We start from the raw sequence: 23,626 nt of genomic DNA on the forward strand, positions 1-23,626 counted from the left end.
CGGGATCTTTATGTTCATAAGCTTCATGTTACGCCCTCGTCATTTGTCTGGGTGTGTTGTATGGATTGCACGGTGAACGACCCGATCATGGTCTTGGTTTTGATTGTTCAAATTTTGGACATTTTCAATCGTCCGATTCTTTTTGAACACAACGTATACTGTACATGTCTCCTTTGGAAAACATAAACCCTGTGTGTGTGTGTTGACCTCTGCCCTAAGCAAACATCTTTTGTTGACTCTTACTCTTAGCAGCATTCAGAAGTACGTTATTAATAAGCATAATTCAATAGTTTATATTGTACAGACATGTTTATACTATCTAGATGCATTTTCATAATTATTAAGTTCAGTTATGCCATTTTCTCAAATCTCTATTCACTGTGTTTATTCGTCCTCCATGAACAAAACGACAAATACTTCCGATTGTTAAATCAACTTAAATGTATTTGTATAAAACAAGACATGATTTTTTTGTAAACACAATATTATTCTTATCTTAATTGTTGAAGGATTTGTGTTTTTGTAAAACAATAGTGTTTGGGAGTATTCTGTATTTCATCTGCCAGTCGGTGACGTGGTTTCCATAATACATGTTATTACTGCTTTGGCCGTATTCCACTGCTTTCAATTTGCATCGGGAGGCAATTTCACTGCACCACTGATTTTCTGTTTCTACATTCAATTCGGTGAATTCAATAGACGTGAAAGCAGGTTAGTGCGGTCAGCAAGGTTCATTGATGAATACAGCAGCCTATAATGAATACACAATAGAGACCATTTATCCTTCGCAGATATAATACATCCCACTAATTAGAGTGTTTTTAGCAATGCACATGTTAAAAAGGGGACATATCAGGCCGACCGTCGGTCATTTGGTTCACTACTTTGATTCAGACTGAAATGTCTGAAGTATTATTGGATGGATTACAGTGAAATGTTATACAAGCATTAATGCCTTCCTCGGGTTAAAGGCAAATTCATTTAGTGATCTACTGACCTTTCATCTGACTCCACCGTGAAGTTTAGTTTCTTTACAAACATGCAGAATCATTGCACCCAAAACTTTATTCCTGTCCAGTGGAGCTTTACTGATGACTGACCTCTTAAGCTATTTGGATTCCAGATTAAAAAGGAAAAAATGAATGAATTAGCCGGCTACATACAGCATCACCTCCAAGACATCACACACAAACTCACCCGTCCCATAATGACATTGATCTCCACGGCCAGCAGGAGCCCATACAGCAGCACCAGCAGGCCGGTGATGCAGTAGCGTAGCTGCCTCGGGCTGATGCCGTGCTCGGTGTACTTGGCGAACTTGATGGTCTTTGTGACGAAGGCCAGCACCCAGTAGATGAGCAGGGCTGAGGGGATTTAGATGGGATCAGAAAACGACAGCAAATCGCTCGGCGAGTCAAAAGGATGACTTGTTCGATTTGTAAAAATCAAATATAGGTGTACTTTACGAACCTTGCCTCTGTAATTTCAGGTAGATGAGAAAGTTAACAAAAAATGTAAGGATACGGTACCTAATAGTAGTTTGGGGAAGTTGGAGGTCTCAATGTTATGATAGTAGACGATAGAGGTGATACCAGCCATGAAGGCTAGACCTGCTGGCATGTACAGGTGAAGATGAGGGGATTTGCTGAATCTGCGGATGAAAACCAGATAGGAAGAAAAAGCCTAGAGTTAGTAAAAACTGATTCTTAGTAGTCTGCAGAAATGGCTGAAAAACACCCTGAGTATTTACTGGGCACCGTTGTGCATGGGCTCATTACATGGGACACAAACTAGATTCTTATGGCCCAGGAAGAGAAGGCAAGGCAATTGTATTTGAATAGCACATTTCAACAAGGCAATTCAAACTGCTTCACATAAAACCATTAAAAACATCCAAACGTTGAGAAGAGATTTACTAACAGTTAAGAGAAAAGGTTTAAAGAGAGACCGGACAAAGGTATGTTCCCTTTTCAACCACGTCCGCTTGTGTTTCTTCATGAGTCACATAATCAACTATTATCAACCATAATCAACTATTTCACTTGGTGTATAAAGTTTATAAACTGTTGCTGTGTTTGTAGGTAAATGAGTAAATTCTATAACATATTCTTTTAATAGCTAATACTTTATTCTGTGACAAAGGCGGCACGTTATATTAGTTACTAGCAGTAGTTTGAATGAATTAGTCAAACATACCCATCGGAGACGATGCCTTCTCCAATCTCGCATACGAGGATGAAGAGCAGGACGAAGGTGAGAAGCCAGCGCAAGTTGTGACCCGGGAAGTGAAGCCAGGTGCTGTGGTGGATGTGGACCTTTGAACTTTGGCTGCCCCAGCCTTCAACGCGAATGAAGCAATAAAGCATGTCAGATTTTAGAGACAGAAAATGAAAAGACGGCAGTCAGAAAATGTGAAGATGATAATAGTTGTCTTTAGCTTGTAAGTGCACTCATTGGAAGGCTTTACTCAGGGCTCTCTACTCCCAGTGCAACGTCGAACATCATGCACTCTGTGACAAAGTGCTCTCCTACAAAGCTCCTGCACAGCTGAATAAAAAATACACTGAAATAAAAGGTCTGCAGAGAATAATGACAGACTAACAAGCTTTCTCAGTTCGTTGTTCGGTGCTTTATAAGCCGGTTGGAGCGGCTTTCTTAACACCCTACAGTCATTTATTTCAGCTCGCAACGTGTCTGCAGCATCTTTCCTCTTAGTCCCATAACATAAGCCAGATGTTTGTCTCAACTTGGACCATAATATGGTAAATGGTAAATGATTCAGCCATCAAAATGCAATTTCTGTCATTAATACGGGTCACTGCTTTGATAAAACACATCTCGGCTGACCACATTGTGTTAATGAGGCCTATTTTGGCACTTTAGCTATTGCAGAGTTTATCTTGCTGAGATTTTTTGGCACAAGCTAGCGATCACAAATACACACACACACACACACACACACACACACACACACACACACACACACACACACACACACACCCACACACACTGCGTTCTAATGTTTTGCCTTACCGCGGGGACATCTATTCGAAATACATAACAAAATCTCTTAAATAACAAGGTTTTCATTATAATTAAGTGCAGGTAATTAGGAATTTGTGTTTTCCAGTGTTGTTGGTGAAATGATTAGACGACAAAAAAAAAAAAAAAATCCGCTTCTGAAAGGTAAAGATGGTTTTCTTAGCTTTATGGGATATTAATTGATTTTGGACTGCTGGTGAGACAAAACAAAATAGTTGAATATATCAGCTTCTCTCAGTTTCTGAGAAGTTTCTCTCTTTGTAATGGTTAAAAAGAAGAAAAAAAAAAAATATATATATATATATATATTTACCAGCAGAATAATCAATTGATGAATTGCTCCACACACTACAGTACTTGCAATAACGGCACGGCAGAAGGCAGCGCACAATACAGTTTGTAAAGTCAGTGATAACAGCACAGCTCTAGGTGACGGGGTCCTTTACTTTTGGCAAAGAAAGACGACGGCTTTTAACATGAGAAATAAAACATTTTTGTGAACTGGGAACATCTCAACTTATAGGACAAAAAAACGAAATGTTTTGAGCAACTCTGAAGGCCTTGTGCGACATTGCTAACAAACAGGTGATAATGTGTCCAACGGACGGACAGACATTGCCATGAACGGAGGGATTTGTATTTGCTGCTAGCACGGATAAAAAAGGGACATTTAATACTTGTAAAATGTCTCTTTGGGTTAAAAGTAACCCGAAAGTATTTAGCGGAAAAACCGCAGCACAGAACAAAATCAGCTGACTGAGGCGCCGATATGTGGACCTGCATGAAAAAAAAAGGCGCTCGTGGTAGACACACACACACACACACACTGACGTGAGAGAGCATGCCATGAAGTGGGAGCATGTGTGATGGTGTGCAGCGACACATAGCTGTTTCACATCAACGATGACTCTAATGGAATATTTAAGAGCAGAGGAGGTGCCACCTCATGCCGTCTGTTTGGCTTTACATACATTAGAGGAGACACGTTTGCTTACAGCTCAAGATCACGGCTCAATATGCCCTGATTTCCTTGAGACTCATATTTTTGAACTTGGCTACGGGACAGCAACACCTAGAGGTTGTGATAGAAGTTAACGAAGCATAAGATGGTGTTTTAATTGAAAATAAGCAATTGTTAGTTCCCTAATCACAAATACAAGTAAAGTAGGCAATGGAGAAAGTGAGAGGGACATACAGAGAGCATGATAAAACAAATCAATCTTTGTGTTACGTGTGTGTGTGTGTGTGTGTGTGTGTGTGTGTGTGTGTGTGTGTGTGTGTGTGTGTGTGTGTGTGTGTGTGTGTGCCGGCAGATGTGGTGGGAAGTAGCTGAGGATCTCACCTCCCCGCGACACTCACCGATGAAGAGGATGGGGAAGGTGATGAAGAGGAGGAAGACGTGTGGCACCACATTGATTGCGTCCAGGAAACAGCCGTTATTCAGGACCCCCTTGTCCACGTTGTAGGCCACCGAGTTATTCTCGTTCCCACAGAATGCCCAGGACATGGTGGAACCGGGACTCTAATGGGAACCGGACAGAAGTAGAGAGAGAAGGAAGAGGAGGCGAAGGAGGGGGTGGGGAGGCAGAGACAGCGGAGAGACAGAGATAAAAAAAAAAAATGAAAAAAAAAAAAAAGAAGACAGTGAGGAACACTGGAGACTCGTCAGCGGATAATTCCCAAAGTGACCTCCTTGCTGCTCCCTCTCGGATGCCGCTCCCGAATATCAGATCTAATGAAAGAGAGGAGACCGAAGGACACCAGAGGAGACCGGAGGAGACGTGAAGGAGGGAGATGAGGGAGACAGTCACAGCCCGGTGCAGCAGCAGCAGCAGCAGCAGCAGCAGCTCGCTTTCCTCTCCAGCAGACTACGCTGCTTTCCAAACCATGCAGGTAAGAAACATCTGTATCCCGTGTGCCTGCTGTCTTTAGACATCCTCTAGAGCTGGAGGTGCACTTGGCGCCGAAAGGCTCCGCTGGAATCCATTCGGGAACACGGATCCACGCACGCACAGCAAGAGCAGCGGTGGCATTCTGCAGTGCACCTGCTATTCCTGTCCCGATACAAACCGGAGCTTTAAGTCGACCTTGGACCACAAAGGCAGAGGGGGGGGGGACAGAATGCCGGCCAGCTGAAGAACTACTGAAGGTAGGAGTGGGGAGGTGGGGGGGGGGGGGGGGGGGGGGGGGTAGTGAATGATGAAGAGCAAGGGGGAGGAGGGACAATGAGAGGGGTACAGCTGCTGCAATCGTCACGCTCAAGGTACGAGTCGAAGCATGAGCAAGCGCTCTCTCGTTCCAGTCCAAACGCCGCGATTTAAGCAATTACATAACTCTGCAGTGGGTGATTTACTGCTTTAGTCCACATAACATCTCCAGTAGCCTTAAAGAAACAGAAGGAGAAACACGGTCGCAACTCAATACATACGTACGCTTCATGCATAAGAAATAGAGACATTAAATATGAATGAAGTCCCGTGACGGATACGTTGGGCGTCCGCAGGAGAAGATCTCGCCGCAGCCAATGGCAGCCGACTTGTTCAGAGGGATCAGTGAGAAGACACATGGTAGCAGATTTTGATAATCCACGTATCCACGGGGATGACTCGGGGCCATTTCTGGTCAAAGTGATTCATTTTTTTAAATAATCCGTACCATGGCAACAACAGATATGCCTCAATGCACTGAGCAGTTCACAGTGTTTGCACACAACAAAATAGTAGTGACGTACATTTAGTCAACCAATGAAAGACCATGTAGGTCTGAGGTTTATCAAAATATGGTCCTGTGCTTGCTATAAAATGTCTTTCCAAGCTGTTCCAAATTAGGTTCTTGAACGTGCAGACAGAAAAGGCTTTTTGCTGTAATTAAATCTCCAATTTCAGATGTCTATTTTTATACTAAAAAGAAAACACCAAAGTGTTCTCTTCAAAGAAGTCGTAATATGCAGCTCTGACATTGAAGGTCGATGCATTTAATAAAAAGAGTTCACAGCAACTGCAGCCACCTCCTGTATTGTCCTCCTGCCACCAGCTGTCAGTACACAGTTTAGCATTGTATGGGGATTTGGATAAATTAAGTTAAGAAAATGGCGTATTTTGATAACTGTAACCTATTAATCAAAATGGCACAGCACACACTAGCCAGATGTCGCATTGGCACGAGTTTCACTGAATAAATGAGAATATATATCAGTATAACTAAAGACCACAGTTTTATCATGCACTGTTTTTCTCTAGTTCTTCTTTTTACAGATGGAAAAACTGACTGCGCTGTGGTGGCCTTGATCACATAAGACCTCTTCATTGCTCGCCTGGGGAGAGTTTAAGCTGAAGTGTTGGTCGAAAGAACAAAAATAAGTACCAGCAGTGGCCATATAGATGGATAAAGATAACCTCATAAAGAAAAGGAAAATAGGTCAGTAGCCTGGGGAGCTGACAGCAAAAAAGAAAGAAGAACAATATTAGGATACATTTCTCCATCTGGCTCTGTGTGAGCTGCAGCAACTTAACAGACCAGCCGCAAAAACCTGACACATCCAGCGCTTCACACCTCAGTGTCTTGCCTCTAGTAATGAATAGATGCCTCTGATGTAAAATGCCATTACCACAGACACATGGCTTCTTTAAATAAATTAGATGATTATATAATAATAATAACAACAACAATACAAAACCGGTATAATGTAAATGTGTATCCTTTGTAAAAACGTGGAGATTCCCATGTGATCTGTTTTTAGGTCCTATGTGGAATTGAGAAATACAGTGCGGGCAGCCTTCGATGCAATGCGTGCATGTGCATGAAATGCTAACAAAGCGCTGCAGTATACTATTCAATAAGAGAGTATCGATCAGTGGGACCAGATGACACCACCTCCAGCACTTACCGGCTTATATCGGGAGATCATTGTGTGTTTTAGCGGCGGTTCCCTCACGAAACACTCTTCAGTACCGTCACATCCGTCCGCTTGGATTTTAAATAAAGAAAATAGGGTTTTCTAAAAAAAAAGTCTCCCAAATGACAGTCTCGCATGTGCTCACAGGGCCGACGTCTCGCTGACCCACTTTCTGCGCCGCCGCTTAAAGAGGGGAGCCGCCAAGTAGCTGTCCGCGGTGCTGAACCCGGGTACCGAGGAGGAGGAAGAGGAGGAGCGGAGGAAGAGGGAGAAGGAGGCAGATCCTCCACCCAAGGCCCCCCCTTTGGTCTCTTGTCATGAACCCACCACAGCGGTCGATGCGACGCTGAAACTCAGCAGCAGACCGCTGTCACGTATGTCACCGTGGGAGTGGATGTGTGCACGCAGCGCTTATGCAACGTTGCAAAGCTGCACGGCGGTGCAACGCGCATATTACAATACACCGTGCATTTTTTTCGGCTTTTGTGTTGTGTTTGCTTTATTTAAGACTACCTAACATGCATATTTAGCGCAATTTCACTACTGTAAACTGATTTATCTTGAACAAGTCTTTATTTATGGCTATGCGGCATTCGGGTTTATTCAAATTAGAATGATAAAACGCCCTGGGACGCCCTCAGTCAGAGTCCGCTTGGTATTAAAGAAGGCGCACTATTGCCCCCTGTGGACATTTAATAAAGAAAACTGTCTGGCTCCCCACACTCGAAGGAAATCGATGCATAACTGGTCAAATAGTAAAAAAAAAAAAATAGGTGAAGGAGATGGAAAACTGTTCACCTCAAGTTCTGTGAAAACGAGTAGCCTGTTGTTTCACTTTTAAACCCTTGAAATGGGGAAAATCCTCCCGTAAGGTTTTAATAGTGTAAAACCTAAGAAACGTTTTTCAGTGCGTCAGTCGTGGAAATAAAAACATGAATTTGCTTCAAATTAATTTAGTTGCTAACATCATGTTGAAAAACACAAGTGAGGGGTCAATCCGGAGGCACAACACAAAATCAATTCTCTAATCATGAGCGTTCCTCCGACGATTAGAGTGCTGATATTGATTAAAGTCTGCCTGCTTTTATTTGCCCTTTATTGTAATTCTGACAAATATAGTACACTTCTGAAAGAAATAATCAGCATGACCATGCAAAGTCGACCATACACGTGAAGAAGTAAAGCAGACAACGGAATATTGACTGGATCGTCCTTCAACAAATCAACACAATATCTTGATGCATGGCAGAAGTACGAGGCTTATAAAGACCTTTTAGTAATGCTAAGTAAAAACAATCTTCAGCAGGACTGTGAATCCTGAAGGAACCTTCAACTCTCAAAGGCTCCGGTCTCAGCGGGGTTTTCTTGGCGGTCAATGAGACTAGAAGAACGTTCTGCGAGGGAAAGAGAGAGAAAAGAACATGTTTTTTGCCAAGTAAACATGTTAAACCTGCTATTTTTTGCTTGCCTCAATCACTGCACATTAAATACAACAGACCAACACATGCATGTGAGTTTTAGAAACCCTAAATGATCAAAGCTTGGACCAAAACCTTTTGGGGCTTTTTCAGGGTTCGATCGGGGTCACTAAAAAATGACCCCGGTCGAGAACATTTCTACTGTAGCGGAGGAGGAAGGAATACCCCCGCACAGTAACACCCGGTGTCTCTTTAGTGCCCATGGATGTCAGGACATGCAACAAGATCGATCAGAACAACTGCTGAAGGCCGCGTGACTTTTACGAGTTGACCATGACCTGACGACGCAGGAAGGAACCAAAGAAGACACACGTGCATCCGTGTGTTTATAAGCAGCTCGCTAGGGCGGCATTTGGCAGATACATGGTGGGACGGGTCACTGATTTCATAAGTTGTTGTCTATTCACCCGAGTAAAGAAGAAACATCACCCTGAGGCATTTTTCAAATACAAAACCTGCACACTGTATATGATGTATAGACCCACTGGCCCGCCAGCTTTTCTTTCTTGTGACAGCGGTACATGAGCGACACTCTGACAGAGATGAAGGGAAACAACTGCTCAGCTAGGGAGAGACTGTCACATGTGCTCAGGATGAAAAAGAAATCGGGGGCAACACTCAAAAGCAAATGTCACACTAAACCTCTGCGGTGAAGAGCAGCACGAGAGGCTAATTGAATTACCAGGACGAGGGTGAGGGTGGAGGAGAGGGACGGCTAGGGCTGAAGTAGGTACCCGTGTCTGTACACCGCTGCACTGCCTTCAAACACCTTTCTGTTCCCAGTGGGACTGACTGATGCCGACTTAGGGCTGCTCACACGTGCACACAGACAGACAAGCCGCGTGGTCAAATGCTGTGGACTACTGGGCCACTTTCATTAGACTATGGCCTAAAGTAGAACACAAAATGTGGCAGATGTCTATTCTTAATGACATAATGCAAAAATGGATTATGCACAGACTAGAACATGAATAATCATGAGGAAGGCTTACACTTCGTCTTCATATTCCTTTGGAGGGGAAACGGCAATCACAACATCAATCCAGTCCTGAAAGTAAAAACAACACTTACCGTACATTCATTTTTTACTTGCCTGAATTAATAGAAAATATGGAGCCTGATTAAAATACTGAAATGAGTTTGAAAACAGAAGCATAAATGTTGGAAGGGGTTCAGGTCAAATAATAGGACACTCTATTGTTGTTGGGTTAGGGTTTACTATGGCTTCCTCTAATCTGACTCCTACCCCTCCGCTATTCCAGGCCCGAGCCAGAGAGTTTTGCCCCTCGGTCAATGTTGCATCAATCAGGATCTTCCCATTGACAGCCATTAGTTCATCCCCGGGTACAACTCCACCTACGAAGACACAAATCAGAGATGGCTCTGTCAAACATGGCTATTCGCAGCGGTGAGACACACAGAGGGTGAGTGCCACAACCAGCTGCAGAGGTATATATAGAGGTCTGTGTGAAGAGACGCTCACAAGACACTAAACACGTGAACCCTCAACACGTCCCCCACGGGGATGCAGTCTCACAGTGGGAGTCAATTTGACCTAAAGCTTGTGTCTTTATTGTTTGCACAAGGGTAAGTAAGCAAGCTGGGACAAAACATGTTTTATTTAAGTCCAAAGGCCAATTGTGCGCTTTTTACGGATTTAAAAGACAAGCATTAGTTTAGAATGAAAACATAAAATGAACTGACCGTGCTTATCTGCCGCCCCACCTTCATAGACAGACGATATCACCAACTTCCCCAAAGGAGAGTCTGCGCCTCCCTCCAGGGCGAGGTCCAGCTGTCCAGTCTCGAGAACAATGAACAAAAGCATCAAAATCTACCAGTCATGTTTTTCGGATATCACACATCACACACGTGATTCGAGAAGGTTTGTTTCATCCATGAAAGTGAAGGAGGCAGGAGAAGCGGCGCGGTACCTTCTTGATTCTCAGCACTCTCACATCTCGCCCGTCTATCTGGTCCGAGGAGAACTAGCAACATAGAAAGGATTGAAGAGGGTAAAAGCACAAAACAACACTGCAGATGCTGGAAAGGAAGTGAACTAATAAATAGAAGTGCTAAAATGAAGAATGGCTTTCCATTCTGCATCAGTGTATTCTCAGTTTACTACCCTTTGGGAGTTATTAACTACGGATGGTATAACTTATGAGAAGACAACAATTTGTCACAAATGATCATTGTTCTAATAAAAAAATATATAAAATATCCCTTACTCACACAAAATACACTTGATCATACTGACCAGAATTTCATGTTGAATCATTGTTGTAATGCTAGTTATAAATTGTCTTTGGTATAATAATTTACAATGACTGCAAAGGAAATCAAACATTTTAGAAGCTAATCTATAATTAAGTATGATGGCTTATTGATCCTATAGACTCAACCGGTTTACATTTGTAGTTAGCTAGAGCTAAGTACCACGTTCCTTTTAAACTGCAAACAATATACCACACCAACAATATACAATACCATGGAGTAGGGATCAAAATCTTCCTCGTATTTCTGAAATCCCTGAAAGAGAATTAACATGTAGCTCATTAAAACTGATTGATACATTAATAATGGATTAGCAAACTTGACCAAATGAAAATGAAAGGAACTTAGAAATATTCGTAAGATTTCCTTTGACAACCAGTTTTATAGAACAGATGTAAAACCCGTCTATTAAATGAAAAACATGAAGACACAGGGTGACTTTCAAAGACTCCCACTTTCATTCAATAATGGCGAGCACAGTTAGCAGGAACACGCGCACACTCACACAAAATCAGTCCTAATCACTCCTCCCAAAGACGGCAGCAATTTCATTTGAGGGAAGGAAACAGAACAACGGACATCGCATTAATCCAGCTGTGATAACTCAGAGCCATTCCTCCCCTTCCATAATAAAGACGCGTTCATTTACATCTTTATTTTTGTTTAGTTTTGATGCAAACAACCCATTTGTAACATTTGATCTATGTGTTGTGACTGGAGAAGGAACTTGAAGAGACCCCAAACAATTGAATGGATGTGTTATTTAGAATGATCTAATCTCACGAGAGTGATGAGCAAGAAAAACTCTGCACACGGGACCAACTGAAGTAAAAAGGCAGATTACTACAGTCGATGACGCTGAAGCCGTCTGTTGCCAGATCAAAACCGATAAGAGCAGTAAGAATGACACATGCGTTGCCACAGTGTTTGTTCACAGTACTACCGTGTACTCCACATACACAAAAGAAGTACAAGCTACTCAACTCGACCTTAAGGCCCGGACGATGAGGTCCACAAGGACACCTGGTGTGTGTGAGCATACAAAGTAAGAATAGGAGAAAGAAAACGCTCAAGAGAGGTAAAAATCAATACAGGTGGTGAGAAGTAGAGATTACTTGTCGTTTGCCGTTTGATTTAAAAGACGCGTTGAAAGGCACCATCCGTTTCAGCATTTCCGGAGGCTGAAAACACATCAAACACGTATCAGCTTTAGCGCACAAAACAAAAACACAACAAACACCACCACCGGTGCTGGACAGTGGTGTGGGTGGTGCAGCAGCGACAGCTGTGGTGTATTCCAGTCTACCGGCTGTAACAACACTGAGTTATTGACTCAAAATCAACTTTAAAATGTGGTAGTATTTATTCTAATGAAGGATATTGTTTGCTGAATATCGTGTGTTGAAAACAAAGCGGCAACGCTAACTTTCTTTTGTCAGCACTTCCAATAAAAAATTTGAAATGTATCTTTTTGTATGTTAATTAAACACACTGAAGTACAGTCGTGTGCCGCGGCAGCGTGGACTACTCGATTAACACACGTGGTAAATCATCTCAGTGGGGATATTGATGATGATTTACGGCAACCCTTCAGCTCCCACAGAGTCGAGGTGACTCCCAGCAAGCGAGTTCACCTTCCGGCTGCAGAGGTGCTGCTGAACTGGTGGAACGAATGTGTGGTTGTGTTTCTCAGGCGTAACCTTTAATGCCAAGAGAGTTACTGGAAAGTGTTTCTCTGATATAAATGTAGCTAGAAAAAAAAAAAATATGCCAAGTTTCACTAGAGATTTTTGACAGGGAGGATAGATGCTTTCGCCGGTGATCTAATAAACACAGATTGGTTGAGCTGGAGTGTCTGGAAGACTCCCGGGACAAAAAGAGATTAATGTCTGCAACCGGTGCCATGTTTGGTCACATTATAGGAGCTTATTACATTGGATCTGGGAAGATTTATGCAAACGACTGCACGGTGTTGTGTGTCATACCAGGCCATCAGAACGGAGTGCAGGTCTGAGCGGATCAGGTCGGTGGGTTTGGGACTGTGGCAGCATGACGGGTTTAGACATTACAGGGGTCATCTGACGCCTCTGGTTGGGAGGACTAGGAGCTAGTTGCTATGGGGGAAAGACCGTGTTTCCACGCAGCAGCTGAGTGTACGTTTGCATTCAAACAGTGTGTTCATTAAACAAAAGAAGCTTCAAATTTATAAAAAGGTCATAGCATTGAGTAATGTGGGAAAAAACACGATTTTTACTGAAAAACACTCACCAAGGGGGTGCTTGAATTGGAAATACGACTGGCGTGGGAGGTTTTTCTCATTACCTGGACCACAGTAAAATAAAATTACTTTCCGAGCAGAGACACTGCAGGAATATCAGCGCAGACGCAGCCAGACGCACCAGTTTCCAGGTTCAAAAAGCATTCAAATCGTGACCCAACGGAAAGGAAATGCAGAAGTCCAAACGAACAGAAGGAAACACACAGAAAATCAGCTCCTCTCATGAGCAACACGTGCTACGTTCACCATCTCAACACTGCAAGCAAACACCACTCACTAGCCGAATCCCTCAAGGCCTTTTTCCTCAGTCGGTAAAGCAAATTGAAAATTAACGGGCACTCAATTCAGTCAAGATGAAACGGTTCCATCATGCATAAAACATCCCAAGGCATAAAAACGGAACATGCACATAAACCTATCCATTAAAGACGAGTCAAGTCCTTGAGTCTTTAAAATGCACCAAGCTCTTTGTGCAGCAAAACACTGCACACGTTATTCCTCCCCGCGCGAGAATCTCTGACCTTTGGACTAGAGGGGTAGGACATTTCACTGGCGTTGGACGAGTACATCCCGCCTCTTGGCAGGTATCCGCCCGCCTCCCACTCGCTCCTGCGCTCCGGAGGACTGGGAGGGTGTTGGAGGTCGTGGAGGCGATGCTGGCGGTAGCCGCTGTGGCTTCCCGCTCCCTCTCCCGAGTGTTGCGGTGGTGGGGGCGGAGGGGGAGGTGGAGGAGGTGGCGGAGGAGGAGGAGGAGGGGGTGGCGTCGGTGGGGGCCTCGGGGCGGGCTGGGGCGAGGACGGAGGCCACGACGACTGAGGCGGCGGTGGGTGGTGGGAGGAAGGTGGGCAGGGGGCCCGGTGGGGCGGAGGCCTTCGGCCCCTGTTGTTCGCGTTGGACTGTCCGGAGGGAGGTTTTCTAGCGTTGGCAGGAGAAGGAGGCCGCCGCTGTGGCGGGGGATGGGCGTAGCTAGGTGTTGTGGGGTTCAGCTTGGTTGAGGGCGGGGGGAGAGGCAAGGGAGGGGGAGGCTGGCTCGTGCTGGGCTGGGTAGGGGCCAGTCTCTTCAGAGGGCCCCTCAGGCTCTGATCCACGTCATCCAGGTTAAAGTCGTCCAGGTCAGTGGTGGCCAGGTGGAGGCCGCCGGGGAAACGCTTCACCCTCGGCACCGAGGCGGGGGAGCGCGGCGGCGATAGCTTAAAGTCACAACGACATGAAAAATGACCTGAACCAACATCTATGAATATTGTCTCATTCTCTTCTTTTAATCAACATGGACATTTTGCTGTTTCAAAAGGCAAATGGTCACCTGAGGAAACCCAATTTATGCCAAAACATTGTCAACTCCATGTGGGGAAAAAAGGAGTGAATTTGGTTTTGTTTCTTGGTATTTCCAAATTCAGTCCCCCTTCCCTTTTTCACACATCTCCTGTACTTTCCTACTGATTTTACTTGCTGGAAAAGTAGCTATTCTTTTGTATTATGTTGTATAAACTCTCCAACTGCACACTCATTCTCTAATCTAATGAATCATATAAATCATATAACTTAATATTCAAACTGAATTAAGTTACAAATGGCACTCATAGCAGTGTAAACCCCATCCTTCCTCCAACCTAATCAGTCCCTCCATCACCAATTAGACGTGGCAGGAAGAAGGTGCATCCTCAGCAAATAGTTGCCATATAACTTTGTGTGTAATTTCATATGAAACAAGAATACATTGTCGAGAGCCATGAGTGCAAAGAGGTCTGCGCAGAGGAGGTCTCACTCTGTACCTCTGGGGATTCATTCTCCACGCAGGATATCTGCTCCAAACGGGTCTGACAAAGACGCTCAACCCAGTGCTGCACTTTCTCTGACTCCTCAAGGTCTTCTCTCTCCGTCTCTGACACCTGGTACAAAAAGGTCAGCACCGGACAATCGGAGTTTAACCTTTTAAAATAACCTTTGCATCGTCAAACGAATAACATGGCGGCATTTAGTTGAAACCACAACATGACGCCCTGAGAGTTCACAGTGCCATTGAACCCTATCCATATGAAATATGGGGTATAAGCACTTGTTTTTGTACCTCCTGCACCAGACGATTGATCTTAAGTTGCTTCTCTCGTTCATACATTTCTTCCTTCTCCATGGCAAGTTTCAGCTCAAACTCCATCTCCTTCTTGTTTTTTCTCTGCTCCTGCAGTGTGTCCATGTTGGACACTTTCTTCTTTTTCTTCTTCTTTTCTCCTTTCTGCTTTGACTTCAATTAGTCAAAATGAAAAACCACGGGACAGACAAATCTGCGACTCCAAAACCACGCAGCACGACATGCAGAAATAGCTTGTGACATCACCCAGTGTTTTGCAGGACAAACAGAATTATTTAACTATGTTTTTATCTCCTCAGAAAACTCTTTCACCACACGGAAGCCATGCAGCCTGACCGTACCTTGCGGAGAGACGGCAGCTTTCCCTCATAGCGATAAAACCAGCCAAATGCTAAAGATGGAGATGAACACAGGTCACTCTGATGCGTTAAAATGAATTAAATCCAAGGTTAAAACAGAAAGAGAAAAACAGATTAAGCCTGCTCCATTTAGGCACCAAATAAGTACATGTAAAAAAATGAATTTGAGTGATGCAAAAGAAGGACAGCTTTCAACAGCTCGCAAAATATATGCAACTAATTTAACGTCTGGTCAAATTCTGGTTGTCAAAGGAAATCTAGACACTCGTCTCTGTGTACGCCGGTTCGAATGAAAATCCTGGCAGCTGCGGCTCCAGACTCACTTGCTCGTCCTGATCGTCCTCCTTGTCTTCCTCTGTTAAAGAGCCGGCTTCATCAGCTTAGAGGAGAGGTCAAAAAAGCAACAAAGCACACAGAAGAGGCAGAGGGAAAGACAGAGAGAGCGTGCAGAGGTGAAACCCAGTCAAAACTAACGTCTACAGATCTACAGCTTAGAGGAAAAGTACATATGTAGGTCTAGGAGTAAATAGAGGATTCATGCATTTCAGGATGAAGACTTGTTCAGCCGTCCTTACGAGAGCTCTTGGCCTTGGTGGTCTTTGACTCGGGCGGGGCGGGCGATGAGCTCTTTCGGGCGCGGGGGCTACTGGGACTTTTGGGCCGGTCTTTGGCTCCCCAGTCCTCCTCCCACTCTCGGCTGTGCTTCGTCTCCGCAGCCTCAATCCTTCAAAAGGATGACCAAACACGTGAGCGTTGCAAGATATTTACAAGAAAAAATATCGGTTGGTCACTTTAAGGACATTAAAAACAGTCGTATACTTCTCCATCTCCTTTTTATAGCGTTCCTCTTCCTCGGCGGCCTTCTGAGAGATCTCCATCTTCCTCCTGTTGAATAACATGATTGATTTACAGAACAAAACTCTGTCCACATAACATGCTACAGCACGGGGCTATGAATAGAGACTGCATGACTTTAATCCAGTTCACGGTGAGCAATCGAGCACGTCAGCCTCGCAGTGTGCGACACGACGCCACATTATTCATCCGGAGACGTCTTTGGCATCACTGAGAAACCGAGCGTGTCCCCCGAGTTTACAAAATGTGCCAATTACTCAGAAACATGAATGTGATGTGACAAGAGAGCAATTAATGGTCCTCAGATGGATGGAAAATGAATGCGTGTTCTGTTTACATTCTGTGCACCTGATTAATGTTAATGTTAACTAATGTGGCTGCACGTAGGTGTTTGTTTGGGCTGCGCACTCACTGCTTCTCCTTCTCCTGCTGCTCTTTAAGGATTTTGTTGGTTTCCAGCGCCACCCTCTTCTGCTGCATCAGCTCCTGCCTGTCCAGCTCCCTGCGGGCCTCGACTGCAAGACGCTCCTCGTCCGTCATGAACAGCTCTCGGCCCTGAAGGGGCGACAACAAGATACTTAGATTATTTATGTTAATGCATAGATTTTTGTTTGGCTGCCACCTCTGTGTCAGGATTATAAAGCATTAACACTCCTTTGGGATTTACCATTTTCGACTAATAACACATTATTTATCTTACAAAAACGTCTGCCGTCTCTGGGAATCCCTTAACTGGGATGTATTAGATTTAATAAAATAACAAAGACAGGTGTCAATTTATTTAAGATGATCCAGTTGGAGAGGGTTGAGTGTCTCAGAAGAAGTGTTTCCTGTATGTCTTTGAGTGAATCCAATAATATTTTAAAAGGTTATAAGAGGGTTATAAATATATAAACAGAATATTGAATGCTTTTTGAATGATCAGGTGTTATTTGCATTACAACGGATAATGATAAGAAAGTATACTTACAGCTCCTGTCAAAACAGTAATAGTCAAACTCCTGCTGCTCTTCAGGACTCTCACAGCCTGGAATACAATAACAGACAACTTCAAATAATCCTACATTTTGAAAATTTATTTATTTTTATATTTTATTAAGACAGTATTGTAGACAGTCTAGGAAATATAAAGTATGGTTGTTAGGATGGGATATTTTCAAATGTTCCTAATGAACAGCCACATATAAACTTCATGAAGGACTTTGTTTTTCTACTGCAAAAGCTATTAGGCCGGCAAGTCTAGTTGAGTTGTTGTTCCAAGGATATATTAGCGATTAGTTTGCCAAAATGGTTTTGCAGTGGAAAATGACCCACAGCAGAAGGAACAAAAAGACAGATGCGATGCACTGTGGGTGCTTTCAGATAAAAACGTATGTACAAAAAATTTAGGCTCCAGCTGCCAACATTGCAAGAAGATTATACAACATCTACCTCTTTGTGGTCCGCATTGGTGAAATCGACCCCGTTCACCTCCACAATCTGATCTCCGACCTACATTTTGGGGTAAGACGTAGCGGAAGTTTGCAACAGGTTGGAGATATGATTATCACAGTTTAATAGAGATATTCTATTTGAGCAACCACCTGGAGTCCAACTTCTGCAGAGAGCGAGCCCGGCTTGACATTACTGATGTAGATACCAGGCTTCTGCGTTGGACCACTGGAGATGCTGATGCCCATACCCTTGGTGCCCACAAGGCTGAGAAAAACCTTCTTCTCCTTGATTTCTTTGCCTCCAATGGACGCCAAGCCTGCAATGCTGCTTTTTTTCTCCTGTGGCAGTTAAAGAAAGTCGATAAGCGGCCTGTTGATGAGATACAACGTTTGAAACTGGGAAGAAAACATGAAACTACAATTGAAAATGCATCCTACCCCCGACTCAGAAACAAACTGGTCGACGAAATGCCACTTCAGGGGTTCATCTGACGAGCTGGAGAGATTAAAAAGGGTAAATAAGAACAAGGCAACGTCATTCTGGCACATCAACTCTAAGCAGAGTTTCATCGAATAAATTATCTTGCCTTTTCACTGGGATCATCCCCACATCTGCACGGACAGAGGGAAAGAAATAGAGGAGAAAGCCATCGATATTAAACAATATCCATCAATAATGCTCATGTTGTTTTAAAAATGAGCGTGTTTGACGTACGTCTGACTTTGAGGGACACGATCTTCTTGGTCTTGATTAGACTGATAACCTCATCGTGGATACAGGAGGAGATAGAATATCCGTTGATGCGCACAATCTCATCTCCAACCTGTAAATCAAGACAGGATTGAATTCTGTGCATGAAACCTTCCCTTCCAATACGTCGAACACACACACACACACACACACACACACACACACACACACACACACACACACACAGTTACTACCAACAAGGTTACATCCCTTTCTCTTGAGTACACCAGCCACTATACGGCTTATTGATCTCATTGGTGTAATCTATTTACATAACTCTGCTTGGCACACACATAAGTGAGAACGTCTACAAAGTTCTGTGCAACAAATACACACATAATAAATGTCTCTCTTGGTTTTATCTAGAAATGAAATTACTCTCACCTTGGATATTGTGAAAAACAATGACTCACAGTGGTTGTTGACTCTCAAAACTATTACGGCATCAATCTAAACCAGACATTAACGTTGTCTTTCATGACAGGAGTTATTTCTCTTATTGAACATCCGTCTGGGGGAAACTGGATAATCGGTGGCAGACATACAACCTCTGCAAGACCTTTAAAAACAGGGTACTCGGCCCCACCTAGCGGTGGATGTTATTACACAGACACAGAAAATGAATCTGACTGATCAATTGCACATTATCATTATTATTAAAAATACACTAATAAAATACTAATTTATAAGAGTGTGTATACAGTACCAGTCATTTTCTCATTCAATTAAAAGAGAAAGTGTGTCCAGATTTTCTACTGTAGAGTACTGTGTGTGTGTAAGTGTGTGTGTGCGTGTGTATATATATACACACACACACATACATACATATATACATATATATACATACTAAGTAAAATAATTCTGCATAACAGAGTGGGCCAAACCTCCTCCACAGCGATGTGAGAGACTCATGGCCGGTTATCACAAACGCTTGATTGCAGGTGTTGCCGCCAAAGGGGGGCACAACCAGTTATTAGAGGCAGTTACTTCATCACATGGAGCCAAGTAGGTTTATTTTTTTCCCTTAATAGATGAAATCATCATTTAAAAACTGCATTTTTTTTTGCATTCACTTTATTTATCTTTAGTTATCTTTTATTTAAACCCCTAACCCCTTTCATGATCTGAAACATTTAAGTGTGCAAAATATGCAAAGAACATAAGGAACCAGGAAGGGGGGCCGTTTCTTGGCACTATATATGTACACACACATATACTGTATATGAATATATACTTGCAAGTGCATACCTGAAGTCCAACATTCCCGGCTTGACCGTCTTTGACCATCTGTGATATATAGAGACCACTGCCAAACTCCAGCCCTCCACGGACGCTCAGACCCAGTCCATCACGATGAGTCCGGTCCAGACGCACCTCTTTCAGCTTCCTACACAGTGACGACAGAGAGGAAGATGTGAAGCGGGACGTACGAGCCACGCAGCATCGTTTCAGTGGGGAACAAGGAGAATACCGAGAGAGATTTTATGGTGTAAAATAGTCTCGGTGGCATGTTTTCATTAAAAAAGGGACATAAACTTGCATTAAAGACCGGGAATAACGGGACGCGAGTCTGTGCTGTACTCACCGTGACCTCTTTGGGGTGAGCAGGTCGTACTCCACCTGGTGTTTTAGTGGGATAAGAGGTCGGATGGCATCAAACAAGGGCAAGCGCTTTGGTTCGTTGATGACCAGCTTCAGGTCCCCCACCAACACGGGCAGATCCATTGACCTGAAAGAGGAAGGGAATAAAAATACATTTTATACTTTAACTTCTGCATGCTTTGTTTTATACACAATGACTTATATCCCCTAACTGAGGTTGACATTTGACAATATTTAAAGGGATATCTGAAAACTTCCAAACTTACCGTAGACAGAATTAGTTGTTCGTTTTATTCATTTGTCTGATAACATCTTAACATAGGCTGATTTTTTTTTACATTTTTTCAAAGCTTTCCAGGCCCAATCAAGTGACATCACTTGTAGTTTTTTATCACACGTACCCCAGCCCCATTAGCAGTAGCACATCCCGTTTAATATTCAATTTGAAGGAATAAAGAACAAGACTGATTACATATAATTGCTGATTGGAAAAATATCCAATTATCCCTCTCACGATTCAAAGGAAGCTCAAAAAGCAACAAGAAAGCAATTATAGGAACAAAGTAAAAGCTACAGTGTAAAATCTGTCCCCGTGGCCTCCTCTTTAAATTATTAACAAGTGTCATTTCAGTCCTGCTCGCAGGATGAACATTAAAAGACCTTTTGTGGATAACTGGCCAGGCTTGTCGGAGCACAGTGGAAAATGATCAGATGCGGTCGGGGCCCCAGAGCTCTGGCTCTCAAACACCCCCCCCCCCAACCGAGACCCTCTGACCATCCGTCATCACGAAGCCTGATTAACAGTTTAAACTGGGTGCATCAGAAAATGAAAAATTGAAAACTAAACGTACAAAGTTGGTAAGGAATTAGTCGACGTTAGAGAATTTGGGTAAAGTTTTCCAGTAGCTTTCAATGAACAAGAAGAAACAACAGCATATGAATAAAATGTAGCCTTTTATATAATTTTTCTTTTAATATATGTTACGTTTTAAGGATATGTCCTATTCTTGTACATGTGTTCGCTGCTACTGGCGGACTTAGGGCTACCAAACTAAATGTTGTATAACAACAATGACAATAAAAGAAAACCTCTAATCTGTATTCAGTAACCATCAACATTGTGTAAATATAAGAATATGGAGTTGGGAATTTGCAGATATGTGAGTGACGGGACATGCAACCAACTCCGCGCTGAGAAGTGACAGAGCGTACTTACTGGTGGTACATACGAAGCACGTCAAACAGGTAATCCTTCTCAGCTTCATTCTCAATCAGCAACTCCACCTGCAAAAAAGTGAAAACGTCTGGTGCCATCCTTCTTCTCACAGCTGAACGTCAGCACACTGACACACGCCGCACCTCCCTCCTGTGGCCCTGTCAACGCTGCATGGGGGGGGTGAGCGGTCAGTCTGTGCGTGTGCGTCCCCCGTATGCAGGACTCCCACAAACCTGATGGCAGCTCAGCTGCAGCAGAATGGTTTTGAGGAAACGCTTCGGCCAGTCGCTGATGCAACACATGGTGGGCGTCCTGAGCGGCGTCGAACCCGTAAAACCCGAACCCGACCGGAGTGACCGTTTTGTCTGAGCGCTCGTTCAAACTAGGCTTTAGGGGTGATGAGGCTCCTTGGGGACTAAAGCGTATTCAACAACTCTTCACCGGACTATCAGACCACGGTGGGGGGAGGCGAGGGAGGGAGGGAGGAGGGGGGGGGGGGGGTAATGGCAGCAGAGCTGAGGAAAGGGTGCAGTAGGGAAGGTCAGCAGTGTCATCTTTCATCTCAGACACAAACGACGGGCAACATTCACTGCACACGTCATCGTGAGCAGGATGTACTCACGGGTGAAATATGACAAAAAAAACACATTCAGACATCTGCATGAATTTAATGTAGCGATTGAAGCATTTCCAGACTCAACCTGACAGCGAGCCTCCTAAATGGGCCTCTTTGTATTTCCTCAATAATGTTGGTTAATTCAGTAGCTGACAGAAGGCAAACGGACCAGAGCTGTAGTCGTGGCAACGGAGCGGTAATGAAAGGTCTCAGGTAATCATAAATGCAGAGCAGCGCTCCTTGGACCCCGCTGTGAGTTGGCTGTGAGGGTGTGTGCGACGTGGTCTTTATGGCTGTCATAAATGTCTCTGGCTGAAGGCAGTCAACCACTCCCGCGGCCTGAATTGGACTTTGGCACCATATACCAAAGAGATCAGTCAGATGGCCATGTTAGAAGTGGACTCTATAGTTTAAGGTTTCAGATGTTTTCACAAAAAAAGAGCTTCTATAACATGTGTGAGTATTAGCAATGAATCCCCAGAGAACAAGATGGCTTTAAAAATCAGAAAATACTTCACAAACGTAAAGTGGATCCACGCACACTCTCCACCAGAGAGAAATACAGTGAATATGACAACGTCACGAAAAGAAACAAAGCTCGACTGTGCAACGTCGGTCACCCAGCTTTTAATTAAACCCGTGAATTGCCCCTTCTCTTCCGCTCAGCTGCTCGTGTCTGACACAATCCAAATGATCGAATGCTGGGATGCCCTTTGTGAATATGTGACACTGTGTCAGCCTGTGTGCGGCGCAGATGGCTTTGTGATGATCTCACGCGGTTGAAAATGCACTGAACATATCACGTTCCTTCCTTCTGTTTTATATTCACGTTTACCTTTTTAAGGATGCTCCGTCACAATACAAAGCCACAAACCACGGATTCAAACGACATCTGAGCTATAATGGTGATGGAAAAAAATCTAAACAGGTGTTGATACTTTAAGACCAGTACCCTATATTAATAATTCAATCCTAAACAATCCATAAAAAGAAATGATTTCAGTTGAAATTTAAAAAAGGGAAAATCTATTAGTCTATTAGCACATTTATTTTTGTCTTATTTCTAAATGAGCTTTAAATTTGGGATCACTAGCCAATACATTTTATTTTAACCCCAATGCTACTGGCACACAAGGTATGTAAATGATTTTTTATTTATTCTAAGAAGAGGATTCTATTGAAGATACACGTTGAAGGATTGTAACTGCGGTGGATTTCCGTGTGTGCGTATCATCCCACCCAGAGAGACACCTGAGCCAGTGAGGTGACAGCCAGGTCAAGGAAAAGCCTCTTCAGGGGGCGCGTGTTGGTGAAAAGAAATGTAATCAACATCGATAGAGCAATATGGTTAAAATGTACCTTGTGCCGAAATTCCCGAGCAACTTTACGCTCCATCGCTGCGAGGAAGTAGCAAAGGGACCGACGTGAGATCCCGAGTCGTTGAAGTTTTGCAGTACCAGGGTCAGCGCGTCAAGCCCGTCGTTGTTAAACTAGAGCTTCCGGTGGTGATTTTCATGGTAAGACAACACTAACGAAGATAGGATAGTTAGGGAAATTAATACGATCAAGGAGTACATTAACAAAAATATAGCTGAATTGAATTTCGAGTCACCGGGAAGGTGTTTTATTTGTAAACGTCTAGTTGTTCACACACACACACACACGTCCGATTCCTGCCTTTATTATGAAGGTATTGACATTTCCGTTCTTTATCTCAACAAATTCACCAAAAAAC

The 23,626-nt window shown here is 43.5% G+C and overlaps 2 protein-coding genes across 8 annotated transcripts in view; both read right to left on the bottom strand.

Moving 5' to 3' along the window:
- The window catches only part of LOC120808796 (ATP-binding cassette sub-family C member 8), a 37,020-nt gene extending 29,833 nt beyond the window's left edge, over positions 1 to 7,187 (bottom strand). For 4 of the 6 annotated variants that reach the window (XM_078082800.1, XM_078082798.1, XM_040161972.2 and 1 more), the window contains exons 1-5: positions 6,929 to 7,149; positions 4,402 to 4,564; positions 2,197 to 2,338; positions 1,530 to 1,651; positions 1,198 to 1,364 (exon numbers count right to left, since the gene is read on the bottom strand). In XM_078082800.1, coding sequence (XP_077938926.1) covers positions 1,198 to 1,364; positions 1,530 to 1,651; positions 2,197 to 2,338; positions 4,402 to 4,564; positions 6,929 to 6,949 — 615 coding nt within the window. In that variant the 5' untranslated portion in view covers positions 6,950 to 7,149. Of the gene's footprint in view, positions 1 to 1,197; positions 1,365 to 1,529; positions 1,652 to 2,196; positions 2,339 to 4,401; positions 4,565 to 6,928 lie in introns of all 6 variants that reach the window. The other 2 variants (XM_040161974.2, XM_078082799.1) reach the window with 1 other exon arrangement.
- Positions 7,188 to 8,016: 829 nt separating this feature from the next.
- ush1c (Usher syndrome 1C) lies at positions 8,017 to 23,419 on the bottom strand. 2 transcript variants are annotated; one of them, XM_078082801.1, is made up of 26 exons: positions 23,251 to 23,382; positions 21,276 to 21,343; positions 20,043 to 20,186; positions 19,706 to 19,844; positions 18,422 to 18,530; positions 18,294 to 18,318; positions 18,145 to 18,202; positions 17,857 to 18,045; positions 17,705 to 17,764; positions 17,244 to 17,300; positions 16,686 to 16,828; positions 16,238 to 16,303; positions 15,994 to 16,142; positions 15,401 to 15,450; positions 15,039 to 15,203; positions 14,743 to 14,859; positions 13,492 to 14,160; positions 12,961 to 13,014; positions 12,678 to 12,806; positions 11,808 to 11,873; positions 10,906 to 10,947; positions 10,350 to 10,403; positions 10,120 to 10,219; positions 9,662 to 9,771; positions 9,408 to 9,463; positions 9,015 to 9,224 (listed from the first exon to the last, which is right to left on the bottom strand). In XM_078082801.1, exons 1-26 carry the CDS (start codon positions 23,284 to 23,286, stop codon positions 9,131 to 9,133), a joined length of 2,949 nt encoding a protein of 982 aa, XP_077938927.1. In that variant the 5' UTR covers positions 23,287 to 23,382; the 3' UTR covers positions 9,015 to 9,130. The 2 variants fall into 2 exon arrangements, with proteins under 2 accessions (XP_040017911.2, XP_077938927.1); XM_040161977.2 differs by lacking the exons at positions 9,015 to 9,224; positions 11,808 to 11,873; positions 12,678 to 12,806; ... (3 more) ...; positions 15,039 to 15,203; positions 15,401 to 15,450 and adding exons at positions 8,017 to 8,331; positions 15,742 to 15,797 and having other exon boundaries at positions 23,251 to 23,419.
- Positions 23,420 to 23,626: the final 207 nt, after the last annotated feature.

This window comes from Gasterosteus aculeatus, chromosome X, assembly GCF_964276395.1.
Source record: "Gasterosteus aculeatus chromosome X, fGasAcu3.hap1.1, whole genome shotgun sequence".
Classification (NCBI taxonomy): Eukaryota; Metazoa; Chordata; class Actinopteri; order Perciformes; family Gasterosteidae; genus Gasterosteus; species Gasterosteus aculeatus.

What these genes read in the sequence shown, in the direction of transcription:
- ush1c (XM_078082801.1), bottom strand. Translation starts at nt 23,286, where the DNA reads ATGGAGCGTAAAGTTGCTCGGGAATTTCGGCACAAG. An exon ending in GGGATGATCCCAGTGAAAAG is followed by an intron (nt 18,203 to 18,293) that starts GCAAGATAATTT and finishes TAATCTCTCCAG; the next exon opens with CTCGTCAGATGAACCCCTGA. An exon ending in TGGAGAATGAATCCCCAGAG is followed by an intron (nt 14,161 to 14,742) that starts GTACAGAGTGAG and finishes TGTGACTTTAAG; the next exon opens with CTATCGCCGCCGCGCTCCCC.